Genomic DNA, 13,123 nt, shown 5'->3' with positions numbered 1-13,123 from the left:
CTTAATCCAGTCTATCATTGATGGGCATTTGGGTTGGTTCCAAGTTTTTGCTATTGTAAATAGTGCTGCAATAAACATATATGTGCATGTGTCTTTATAGTAGAATGATTTATAATCCTTTGGGTATATACCCAGTAATGGGAATGCTGGGTCAAGTGGTATTTCTGGTTCTAGGTCCTTGAGGAATTGCCACACTGTCTTCCACAATGGTTGAATTAACCAACATTGTAAAAGCATTCCTATTTCTCCACATCCTCTCCAGCATCTGTTATTTTCTGACTTTTTAATAATCATCATTCTAACTGGCATGAGATGGTATCTCATAGTGGTTTTGATTTGCTTTTCTTTAATGACCAGCGATGATGAGCTTTTTTGCATATGTTTTTTGGGTGCATAAATGTCTTTTTATTTGAGACAGAGTCTTACTCTGTCACCCAGGCTGGAGGGCAGTGGTGCGATCTCAGCTTACTGAAACCTCTGCCTCCCGGGTTCAAGCAATTCTCCTCCCTCAGCCTCCTGAGTAGCTGGGATTAAGGGCACCCACCATGACGCCCAGCTAATTTTTGTATTTTTATAGAGATGGGGTTTCACCATATTGGCCAGGGTGATCTCGAATTCCTGACCTCAAGTGATCCGCCTGCCTCAGCCTCCCAAAGTGCTGGGATTACAGACGTGAGCCACTGCACCTAGTCATAAATGTCTTCTTTTGAGAAGTGTCTCTTCGTATCCTTTGGCCACTTTTTGATGTTTTTTTTTTTTTTTTCTTGTAAGTTTGTTTAAGTTCCTTGTAGACCCTGGATATTAGCCCTTTGTCAGATGGGTAGATTGCAAACATTTTCTCCCATTCTGTAGGTTGCCTGTTCAGTCTGATGATAGTTTCTTTTGCTGTGCAGAAGCTCTTTAGTTTGATTAGATCCCATTTGTCAATTTTAGCTTTTGGTGCAATTGCTTTTGTTTTTAGTCATAAAGTCTTTGCCCATGCCTATGTCCTGAATGATATTGCCTAGGTTTTCTTCTAGTGTTTTTATGGTTTTGAGTTTTACATTCAAGTCTTTAATCCGTCTTGAGTTAATTTTTGTGTATGGTGTAAGGAAGGAGTATAGTTTCTGTTTTCTGCATATGGCTAGCCAGTTTTCCCAGCACAATTTATTAAATAGGGAATCCTTTCCCCATTGTTTGTTTTGTCAGTTTTGTCGAAGATCAGATGGTTGTAGATGTGTGGTGTTATTTCTTAGGTCTCTATTCTGTTTCATTGGTTGATGTATCTGTTTTGGTACCAGTACCATGCTGTTTTGGTCACTGTAGGCTTGTAGTATAGTTTGAAGTTAGGTAGTGTGATGCCTCCAGATTTGTTCTTTTTGCTTAGGATTGTCTTGGCTATGTGGGCTCTTTTTTTGTTTACAGTAGTTTTTTCTAATTCTGCGAAGAAAGTCACTGGTAGTTTGATGGGGATGGCATTGAATCTATAAATTACTTTGGGCAGTATGGCCATTTTCACAATATTGATTCTTCCTATCCATGAGCATGGAATGTTTTTCCATTTATTTGTATCCTCTCTTATTTCCTTAAGGAGTGGTTTGTAGTTCTTGAAGAGGTCCTTCATGTCCCTTGTAAGTTGTGTTCCTAGGTATTTTATTCTGTTTGTAGCAATTGTGAATGGGAGTTCACTCATGATTTGGCTCTCTGCTTGTATACTGTTGGTGTATAGGAATGCTTGTGATTTTTTTTTCTCTGCCCCAGCCCTAAAATCAGCCATTTCTCCATGAAGCTCTGATTCCTTTTATTGAAGAATGGCAAAACCAAGATCTGTGCCCTCACTGCTATTTGTTTGTTTGCTTAATTTGATGTTGACTATTCTGGCTTTTGCCAGATGTCACTGTATATGGCTGCAGTGCCCATGGCACACATTAGCCATGTGTAGCAAATTAGTGCTTGCTATGCGGCTGGTCCAAATTGAGATGACATGTAAGTGTAAAATATACACTGGGATTCAAAAACTAGTGTGACAAAGAATGAAAAATTACATGAATAATTTTAAATGGATTACATGTCAAAATGATAATATTTTGGAAAAATTTAGTTGAATAAAATATTTTATTAAAAGTAATGCTGCCTATTTATTTTTACCTTTTAAAAATGTGCTTACTATATTAAAATCACATTTATGTATTGCATGATATTTCTGTTGGATGGCACTAGTATATGGATCATTAAAATAGGTCTGCTAATTGTTAAAATTAATCTGCTCTTCATTAGACTAGACCAGTGGCTCTCAATAGAGTGGGGGTGGTGGTAGTGGTGGTGGTGGTGGATTTTGCCCTCCAGGGGACATAATATCTGGAGATATTTCTGATTGTCACCACTTGAGGGGAGTGTGTTAATGGTACCTAATGGGTAGAGGCCAGGGATACTGCTGAACATCCTAGAAGGTACAGGATAGCCCCCCCAAGAAAGAATTTTCCACCCCCTAATCTCAATAGTGCCAAGGCTGACAAATCCTGTACTATAAGAAGAAGGAGTATATTTCTATCCTCCTTAAATAGGTATTCCAGAATGGAAGGGCAGAAGTGGTTAGAGTTTTAATCTGATCACAGTGATGGAATGTTTTGCTTTAGGACAATTAATGCTGATGCACTGAGGTTCCTATATGCTGGGGAGCTGGAACATGGAATGAAGAATCTTAGAAGATTCCATGCCCCCAGTAAGGACCCCAATCTTTTTGATGCTGAAGTAATAGAGTTGCAAAAACTGTTTGTTCTTGTGAAGTGGTAGTGATATGTCAAAGACAACTAAGAGAAGTAGTTTCCTCAGAAAGATAGACTATCTTCAGTGGATATTAGAAAATAAGGACATTAATGTCTCTCAAATTCTATGGTCCTATGTTGATCAGTTTCAAGATGTTACTAAGTGTTTATATAAATCTAGTAGAGGGGATCTCTAAGAATCCCAGGGAAAAATTAAGAAATTAAGCCCAAAACATCTAATTCTTTAAATATGCTAACTAAAAAAAAAAAAAGAAAAAAAAAAAGAAACAGTGGCAGGGTGCGGTGGCTCACGCCTGTAATCCCAGCACTTTGGGAGGCAGAGGCTGGTAGATCATGAGGTCAGAAGTTCAAGACCAGCTTGGCCAACATGATGAAACCCCGTCTGTACTAAAAATACAAAAATTAGCTGGGTGTGGTGGCAGGCGCCTGTAATCCCAACTACTTGGGAGGCTGAGTCAGGAGAATTGCTTGAACCCGGGAGATGGAGGTTGCAGTGAGCCGAGATGGTGCCACTACACTCCAGCCTGCGCAACAAAGAGCGAAACTCCGTCTCAAAAAAAAAAAAAAAAAAAAAAAAAAAAAAAAAAAATGCCGGGCTTGGTGACCGTGCCTGTAATCCCAGCTACGCTGAAGGCTGAGGTGAAAGGATCGTTTGAGTCTGGGAGGAGCAGGTTGTAGTGAGTTGAGATCAAGCCACTGCACTCCAACCTGGAGTGACAGAACGAGAACGTGTCTCAAAAACAAACAAGCAAAAAATCAAAACAAACAAATAAACAAAAACAAAAGAAACACTCTCCAGGCATGGAGAAAATAATATAAACTCAGTGGTAATCCTATACGCATGACTCTCTCTGAAACTTGCACAAATACAATAAATGCATTAACGATTTTAATCTTCAGAACCCTGAATCTTGCTTTCCGAGTGCCTGTCCTGCCGGCGTCGGGTCTGCGCGGCTCCCTGTGCTCAGATGGTTCGTGGGCATCCGCTCCTTTCCCCCACCGCCGTAGTCCACACTCCGCGTTCTGGGGAAGAGGCTGGGTCGGAAGGGAGCCATCGCCGCTGCGGTATGCGGGGCCCTTTTCATGGGGTACTGCATCTACTTCGACCGCAAAAGACGAAGTGACCCCAACTAAAGAACAGGCTTCCAGAGGAAAGAAAGAAACAGAAGCTGGCCGAGGAGAGAGTTGAGCTTTCCAAGTTTGCTGACCTCAAAGATGCTGAAGCTGCTCAGAAATTCTTCCTTGAAGAGATACAGCTTTGGTGAAGAGATCCTAGCTCCAAGTGTAGACCACCTGACAAATCCAAGTTCTGTGTGTGGACAGCCACAACAGTTATTGCAAGTGCTACAACAAACTCTTCCACCACCAGTGATCCAGATACTTCTGACAAAGCCCCTACCAGTTAATTAGACACTTGTAAGTGCTCAGCGCTTGGCTGAAGACGATGTAGAATGAGAAACAAATGTCAACATAATAAAATCTCAGTTAAAATACTTAAAAAATTCTTAACTTGGTAGTTGAGCATAAGGGCAAATATGCTTGTTATGAACCATTCTACACTGAAATCTACCAAAGTTAATGTTTACTTTGTGTAAATCCATTTGGTTAATTTTTTCCAGTGAAAAGCATATTTTGATAGAGATCTTTTCACTTTATAAGTACACTATGAGTTACTGAAATATCACAGATTTTGTTCATTTCTAAAACATGCGATTATAATGTACATATGGCCTTGCTTATGTTAAAAACACCCAGTGGTCTGTGTTGAAAGACAATATGAGGGGTGGTCTCCTTCCTTAATCTCAAAAAAAAAATTCTAGAAATTAAAGCTTCTACATGGGAATCAGACTCTTTACTCATCATAAGGAAATCCTTGAATTATACTGACTCTGCTGCAATAATCAAAAATTTAAAGGCCATACTAACTGGAAGCAGACCCAGAAAACAGAAACAGGAAAACAATGGCTTAATTTAATACATTCAATATTCTTGATATCCTTATCATTAACCATAATTTAATTAGAGTAATATTTTTGTTCCTTAATTTTTCAACATTGTATAAAGAATTTTCCATCCAAAGTAATGTGAGGCGTAGCTACCTGAATTTCAGTGGCAATAAGACAAAAATATTTTGACCCGCAGCTTTCGCAGGACCACTCTGAAGGAAAGTTAACTCTGTGAAATTTAATTTCTATCTTCCTTGGCCTACATTTTTTCTAAGGTAGCGATTTTTGGTGACCTGAAACCCAAGCTGCGCCTGTCCTTTTCAATGTCTAAGTGGTTACAAACCAAAAAAGATTGAACACTGACTGATGAGGGAGAGCTGGCAACTCTACTTCCTGTGTTACTTCTCAAAGTGGGGTCTGGGAACACTCTGGGGTACTTGGATCCACAGGATATGCACTGGCCTCAGAAAGGCAATACCACCCAGTGTGGTGAGGGTGCAGGGACACCAGTGTTCTCACCACTGCTGCTGAGACTGTGAAATGGTACAACTTTCTGTGGGAAAAGTAATATTCATTACAGTTTACAATGCAGGCCCTTCGACTCAGTAATCCTACTTCTAATTATTTATACCCGAGCAATTGTGCACACACATAAGTGCATATTTGCTGCAAATCTCAGCTAAAGTCAATATTAGCTAAAGGTCTTTAATTAGGCTTAGAGTTGTTATCCACATTTCAGATAGTATAAATACTACCGTTCATTAATAATGTTAAGGCAATGTTGCTAAAAATTGTTTTTACACCTTAGGTTAGGCATGTGCAGGAATTCAATGGCTACAAGTTACATGGCATTAGTCTGGCTTTAGCTATATGATGAGGAAAATTAGGAAGTCCATTCTAAGATATGTCGTGTTTGGTAAGGACATTCTAAGCAAATTAGGAAGGCAGGTGCATGGAAGAAAAAATGGTATTCATACCTCCTCCTCCAGATATTACAAGCCAAATAGATGTGGGACATGACTACTTGATGGGACTCTGATTTTAACTTCTTGGATTGTAAGCTCCAGAGTTTCATACAGGAGTTGTCAAATCCAGCAGCAAGCGGCTTGCTATTGGGGGAGATTTCTGCAGTGTTCAACAGCTGCTAGGTGTTATAGACGGCATAGAAGCAGATGGTAGTGAGGGAGGGAGGCCCATTCTTGACTTGCTTAATGCTCTCCTGTAAGATCTCCAGGGCAGCCTCCTTCTGCAGAATAGGGCTGGGCGTGTCAGGGGCCTCCAAATCATTGTTCTCACTTCGGGAGGAGCTGCCACTTGCATACAGCTGGTAGTCTGTTGTCTTGGCAGGCTGCACATCCAGATGAATATGTACGGTGAGGACTTTGCACAGGGCAGTATTGTCACTTTGGAGGTAGCAGATAAGGTAGTTGTAGCTGTCTTCTTGGAGACGGACCACGTACTTTTTATCTAGGAATGCTCGAAGCTTGAAGTTAGATAGGATGTCCTGGATAGTTTGAGTGGTCTGTAGCTGCTCAATGACCTCCTTCTGGCTAGCGTTCTGCAGAAACATTCCATGGAAGCGGCTGTAAAAACTTTCCACTGTGCTCTTTGGACCGTTCCGGACCAGGTTGAGATGGAGGTAGACAAAGAGAGGATAGAGGAGAGGCTTCACTTCGTGGCTATGCTGTGAATCAGAATCGATGAGAAAAAATTCCGCTGTCGTCCAAACTGTACTTTATATTGCTGGGATTCTGCCTGGCAAGGGGCTGCAGACACTATGTTGGCACAACGAGATTCTGATTGTACTGTGAGATTGGCCACCATCTCTTCAGCAGTCTGTGGCAGCCGTGGTCCTTGCTTCAGGGGACCCTCTGAGCCCATGTACTGCCAGCGTTTGAGGTAGCAAGACACTACCATCTGGATCTGCTCTGTACGCACTCATTTCATGACTGAACATTCCAGGCGGCTCCGGCTCCTCCCCCCGCCCCCCTCCCGCCCCCCAGCAGTCGCCGTCTCCCGGATCGCGTTGCTTCCGCCTCCATTGTCTCTGCTGCAGGTCTCGCTCCCACTGCCGGCTCAGCTGGGCCTCCGAGCCCCGCGCCCCTCCGCCCCCGCCGCCGCTCTGGGCGGCCGCTCCATGACTCTTTCTTTTAATTATTATTATTTTTTAGAGGGTCTCGCTATGTTGTACAGGCTGGTCTCAAACTCCGAAGCGATCTTTCCACCTTGGCCTCCCAAAGTGCTGGGATTACAGGCATGAGCCACCTCGCCTGGTCCAAGAATCCTTTCTTTACTAAGATTTTTCATGAAGATTTAGAGGGTCTTAGTATTATTTAGTAACAAAAATACAAGAAAATCAAATTTAATGCTTCTAAAGTTATACCCTTTGTTAAAATTGTTTCATGAATCCAAGGTTTACACAATGCTTATGAATCTTCTCCCTGATTCTGATTCTTCCTGGGGTGAAATAAACATTTTCTTTGAAAATGCAAAGAAGGCATTTTCAAGACTGTCGGATTGTTTTGGAACTTCTAAAATAACTACACTTAGTTACCAAGTCAGACGAGTGTATTCCCTGCTCTAAATAGAACAGTATGAGAATGTAAACGTGGCCTTCCACTAAATCGGGTTATAATGGAAATGAATATTAGCTTGCTATCTTCCCTGCTCAGCCTCCTGAGTAGCTAGTACTACAGACAGTGCTGCTAAGCCTAGGTAGCCAGTTTTGTTTGTTTTTGTTTTTGTTTTTTGATGGAGTTTTACTCTTGTGGCCCAGGCTGGAGTGCAGTGGTGCGATCTCGGCTCACTGCAACCTCTGCCTCCTGGGTTCAAGCGATTCTCCTGCCTCAGCCTCCCTAGTAGCTGGGATTATAGGTGTGTGCCACCACGCCCAACGAATTTTTTTATTTTTGGTAGAGACGGGGTTTCGCTATTTTGCCCAGCGCTGGTCTCGAATTCCTGACCTCAGGCGATCCGCCCATCTCGGCCTCCCCAAGTGCTGGGATTACAGGCATGAGCCACCGCGCCCAGCCTAGTTTTGTTTTTTGTAGAGACAGGAGTCTAGCTTTGTTGCCCAGGCTGCCTAGGCTCAACCAATCCTCCCGCTTTGGCCTCCCAAATTATTGGGATTACCGGCGTGAGCCACCGTGCCCAGCCTACGGTGGCTTTTGACACCCTGGGAAAACACAGCTAATTATGTACGCCTACAGAGTTATTCCATTTGTACCATCAGAGTAACATTTTCAGCCATCCTATTTCTCTGGCAAAACATTTTGGGCCCTCGGTGACTTTTTGCTGAATGGGTGACCCGCTCCCTGCACAAAGCCATAAGAATCTCTTGAGAGCTGAAGGTCTGGGGAGGCGCAAAGAGAAGGCTGAGAAGGCGATCTTGCTTTCATACACCTGCAAAGGGAAAGAGGAGCGCTGCACTCTCTCATTCCTGGGGAGGACAGGAAAATGCTGCCACCGTGGAGACAGACGACTACTGCGTGGGCTTTAATCCAGCGTGGGCGTGGGGCAGCGCTGGGGCTGGATCTTCCGCCCCGCTCCTTCCAGGGAGAAGGGAAGGGAGTTGAGGTCATGAGGGGAGGGAAGGGAAAGGAGGCGCCGGAGGGACGATGGGGCGGTGGGAAGTCGGAAGAAGGAAGTGTCGAGAGGGAGGGAAACAGGTCCAGGAGGAAACGCGGGGCTTCATTTTCTAAGGTGGTGGTGGATGCGCTGGTGGTGGTACGCTTTTTTGTACGTCTGAAATATTTCATAATTAACATTTAAGAAATCATTTTTTTTTGAGTGGGTCTCACTCTTATCGCCAAAGCTGGAGTGCAGTGGTGCGATCACGGCTGATGCAGCCTTGATTTCCTGAGCTCGTAAGATTCACCCACCTTAGCCTCCCAAAGTGTCGGGATTACGTGGGCCACCGTGCCTGGACTAAGGAATAGTTCTGAACCTCATTCCCCAGGGATGGCCACAGGTGGTGTCGCCAGGATGTTTCCCTGGTAACTGGGCTGCTCTCCTGCGTGCTGTGACAGCCATTTTGGGGTGGGGGGCGACCTCACAGCGCACCCAGGAATAGGTGAGACCTCAGCGTCGGTCTGGTTTCGGTTTCCTGGTGGGGAATTTAATGCTCCCGAAGGCTCTGTAGACACTGCCACGTCTTGGCGTATTTGTTTTGTTTTGTTTGTTTTTGTCTTTTTTTTCGAATCAGCTTTCTCCAGTCTCTTTCGTTCACGCTGCGCGCTTCAGATTCTGCCCTCATCCCAGCAGGTCTGGGGGTCCTCACCCTGACCAGTTGTTAGTGGGCGCAAAGGCCAGCGCCCATTGGTGTCAGATCCCGGTCTCATCCTTGCCTGCCTCGAAAAGGGTTGGGTGGGCACCAATCTCTGCTGCTTGCAAGCAGAAGCGGACTGGTGGGGGTGGGATGGGGTTAGGGAGGTGGGCGCCGGCCTAAGCTTCTGAGCGCAGCATCCCACCCCGGGCAGAGTCAAAGAAGGCGCGGGGAGTGGAGACACCTGCAGCAGGAGTCTCAAGTACCACGCCGTTGCCCTGGGGGATTGTTTTGGCCTGTGTTCTGGAGATGTCACAAACTGGGCTGGAGACCACAGCTGCGGGAAAAGGTGGCCAGCGCACACAGCCTGCACTCTATTGCTTTATATGTTACTGTAAAAATAGCTATATTGAGCTATAATCGACATACTTGAAACTGTACGTATTTGAAGTGTACAATATGAAGGATATTGACTTACCTAGAAACCCTTGAAACCGTCAGGGCACTTAAGACAATGAACCTATGGGGAGGACTAGTAAGGAGAGTGAAGCACTTGCTAGTCCAAAATTAAAGGGAACACCAAAGAAACACCACCTCTCAGTAAACAAGATAAACAATATTTAAAAAATCAAAATTAATGTGGCCAGGCGTGGTGGCTCATGCCTGTAATACTATCACTTTGAGAGGCCAAGGTGGGTGGATTGCATGAACCCAGGAGTTTGAGACCAATCTGGGCAACATAGCAAAGCCCCATCTCTACAGAAAACAAACAAAGATGAGTCAGTGTGGTGGGGCGCCCCTGTAGTCCCAGCTACTCCAGTGTTTCAGGATCATCTGAGCCTGGGAGGTGGAGGTTGTCTTGAGCAGAGATCCGGCCACTGCACTCCAGCCTGGGTGACAAAGGGATACCGTCTCAAAAAATAAAAATAAATAAATAAATAAATACATCAAAATTAACGCAAAAATCGGTGATGAATAAAACATAAAAATGTTAAATAAAGATAGGCTGCAACCCTGCCTTTGCCTGGCCATGCGTCACTTTCCTCACCCTGGTCCTGGCCCTGAACTAGTCCTCCTCCCACCATAGAAGCCCTCTGTCCCCTGCTCCAGCATGCTCCCTTTCTGCATCCTAAGTCAGGTGACTGTACATTGCCTGCTTCTGGATCCTCTCGACTGTCCTATTGGTTTGCTGGTCTATTTGTGTGCGTGCCCAGGTGCATTGCTGTCGTATTAGACCTTTATTGTTTTTCAGGGTTGTTCAGCTATGTGTGCCTTATTGCACTGCCCAAGGCCTCCAGCACAAGCCGCAATGGAAATGAAAGTAAAGAGTATCCTTGCCTCATTCCTAAAACTCCTGGGAGAGTTTTTAATATTTCCTCATTGAGTGTGATTTTTAAAAGTTTGTGTTTTATAAATAATCTTTAACAGATTAGAGATATTTCTTTTTTCTAAAAAATAATTTTATTGATCCTTTACTATACAAAATTTATTTAAATTACACCCATTTGAAGTCGTAAGATCACAGCTAGAGAACAGGTCACCCTGTAACAAATCTATTTACAAAATCCATCATAAAAGCTTTCTTTTGTTGTTTTTTACATTATATTACATATTTTCTTTTTTAAACTAGCGTACAACACAAAACTAAACTGATTAGTAGTTTGCCTACTCCCAGTTTTGGGAGAAATACTTCCTTTTTACAAAATCACATACCCCATAGGAAAAGAAATTCCCACACCCTGACAATTGCCACCCGACTTACTCTGCAAGCCATCTTCCTTCAAATCCCTCCTTCTCATACACACGAGTTGTCATGCACACATTGAATTCTTATTTTCTTTTTCCAGAAAGCTTAAGCTTTAAATATTACAATTTTATTTACAGATCTACATGTACAACAAAAACAAAAACAAGAACCACAACAAAGACACAGAAAAAAAATGAAAACAAAATAACATTCTTAAAACATTACAAAACAGCTAGAAAGTATTCTGGTAACGTTTACAAATTAATTGCTATTTTTGTACAAAATTACTAAATAATGAAAATGTGAGTAGACTACATATCAACTTAAATAAAACGATTGCTATGCACAACTCTGTACATATAAACACATACCTAATACTGTTTGACAGCTCATGTGTTGCCCTTTATACATTTTATGTTCTAAGGTTCATGCAATCATAATTTGCACACTTGTAACTTTTAGCCATTTTGTGTGTGAGCTTTAATAGCTGCAACTCAATGGTACCAGGAAACCTGCATACATAGTACTTAAAGTAATGCAAATACTGTAGTACTAACCCACTTTGTGTGCCGGATACTAAGTCAAAAAGAAAAGTACTTAATGCAAACAAAATACAGTATGGACATCTAATTAATGTACACCAGTTAAGCCCAGTAACTGGAAAAAAATCTTATGCATGAAGGAACTTTTAAGACTTATTAGTATTCCTTTCATTTTTAAAACAATAAATACGGCATTACACTATGAAAAATTTCAACAAAACACACAACAATCTGACCAGGTGGGCTCAGTCTTTAGACTTTGGAAAAAATCAGCTTTGTGCAGCTGGCCAAGAGAATTACACTAAGCTGGAAGCAGAGGCAGCTAACCAGATGAGATAAATATGGGAAATGGGGAAAAGTTTGGCATAAATGGTTTCCCATACAGGAAAAAACCCCACAGTGCATTTCCAGTAGGCGCTTTACACAAAGCTCCCTCTCCCTCCCCCACCCCAATGCCTCATCTAGAACCACACCGACATTTTGTACCAAGTCCAATGTGTGTGAGGGTAGGAAGCCAGGGATGGAGGCTGAAGAAGAAAAAAGGAAGATAGTCTGCACCTTTGTTTTTCTTCCCAAACGTACACCCACGCATACACACACACAGAGTTTTAAGTGCTGGTGTCATCTGCCTTGACCCCACCACCACTTTGCGTATTGTGGAAATCTACCTGGAGTAAACTGACCGGGGCTCCTGTGGTTTTGTGTGTGTGTGTGTGTGTGTGTGTGTGTGTGTGTGTGTGTGTGTGTATGTTTCCTAAGGGATATATTCAATTCAATTAAACATATGAGTTGAGTGTCTACGTGTCTACCATTGGGTCAGGCACATAGCATTTCAATTTAATTATTCGTTTTGAGGTTTGTTCTTTATCTGACCCCCTCATTCCCGCAGTCCTTAGCATGCAAAGAATGGACCCGAGGTACTACACCATATTCCCAGTGGGTGATGACCACTGCCACCTGCCCAAGGGAAAGCCATTCTTGGACATAACTGGTAGGATTTGCAGCTGACACAAAGCCTCCAACTTGGGACACCATTCCTGAAGAGTAAAGCGGGAGACGCCCTGGCATTGTTTTGGTTTGTTTTCTACGTCCCCGACTTCCCTTGGTCCAACTTATTCCTTCATAGAGGAAGGGGAACGGGGTCTGCCCAGAACTACTTCACCCCCCGACACAGTGGGAGCTCCCTGTTGCTGCCAGCTTAAGGAAATGCCACTCTCACAACAGGTACGTCTTTCTCCCTAGAGGTCTCTCCATCAGACCCCACCCTGAGAAGTGGTCTCCCTGAGTGCGGTGTAAGAGATCCCTTTCTCCCATCACAGGGGTCCGGGAAGCCCAAGGATGGAGGGACTCATGCCTGCTGCTTCACCTCACCTGGTTCTCCTTTCCAATGGGCCACCCATGTCAGCAAGCCCCAGGACTGACTCGCTTCAAGCTCCTCCTCCTGGGAATGGAAGGACGATGGAACAAAGCTCCTTGCAGAGGCTGACAAACCTTAGATCACACAGGTTTACATGCTCTGATCAGTACAGGTTCTCTCCCTCTGCTTAAGTAATGTGAATTTGCAAAAACCGCTTCACAGAAAACAATTAAATTGAAATGGTGATGGGTACCACAGGAATGCTTAAATGTCCCCCATGCCGGGGGCACTGGGGAGGAGGGGGCCGGTGGCTATGGCGCCCTTTGGAGGGAGGAGGAACAGGAGATGGTGGAAGTGTTGGTGGTGAGGATCTGGATGTCGGCTATTTCTTTCTATTCCTAATTTGCTAAGGGTTCTTTTTTAAAAATCATGACTGGTTGTGGGATTTTTCTCCCACTTGGAGCATAAGATGCTGTGCTGTGTAAACTGTAATAATGTTCCA

At 43.6% G+C, this 13,123-nt stretch overlaps 1 protein-coding gene and 2 pseudogenes across 4 annotated transcripts in view; 2 read left to right on the top strand and 1 right to left on the bottom strand.

Moving 5' to 3' along the window:
* The window catches only part of SLFN13 (schlafen family member 13), a 91,507-nt gene that overhangs the window by 25,217 nt on the left and 53,167 nt on the right, over positions 1–13,123 (top strand). Inside the window, exons 2-3 of one of the 4 annotated variants that reach the window (XM_030922953.1) lie at positions 12,154–12,488; positions 12,584–12,769. The exons of 2 other annotated variants lie outside the window; for them this stretch is intronic. In XM_030922953.1, the coding sequence (XP_030778813.1) occupies positions 12,603–12,769 (167 nt within the window). In that variant the 5' untranslated portion in view covers positions 12,154–12,488; positions 12,584–12,602. The remainder of the gene's footprint in view (positions 1–12,153; positions 12,489–12,583; positions 12,770–13,123) is intronic. One more of the 4 variants, XM_030922951.1, reaches the window with a different exon arrangement.
* Positions 2,602–5,403, top strand: LOC104679598 (annotated as a pseudogene).
* LOC104679599 lies at positions 5,403–6,658 on the bottom strand (annotated as a pseudogene).

The sequence above is a fragment of the Rhinopithecus roxellana genome, chromosome 19 (assembly GCF_007565055.1).
Source record: "Rhinopithecus roxellana isolate Shanxi Qingling chromosome 19, ASM756505v1, whole genome shotgun sequence".
Taxonomy (NCBI): Eukaryota; Metazoa; Chordata; class Mammalia; order Primates; family Cercopithecidae; genus Rhinopithecus; species Rhinopithecus roxellana.
This window is presented reverse-complemented; position numbering and strand designations above follow the sequence as displayed.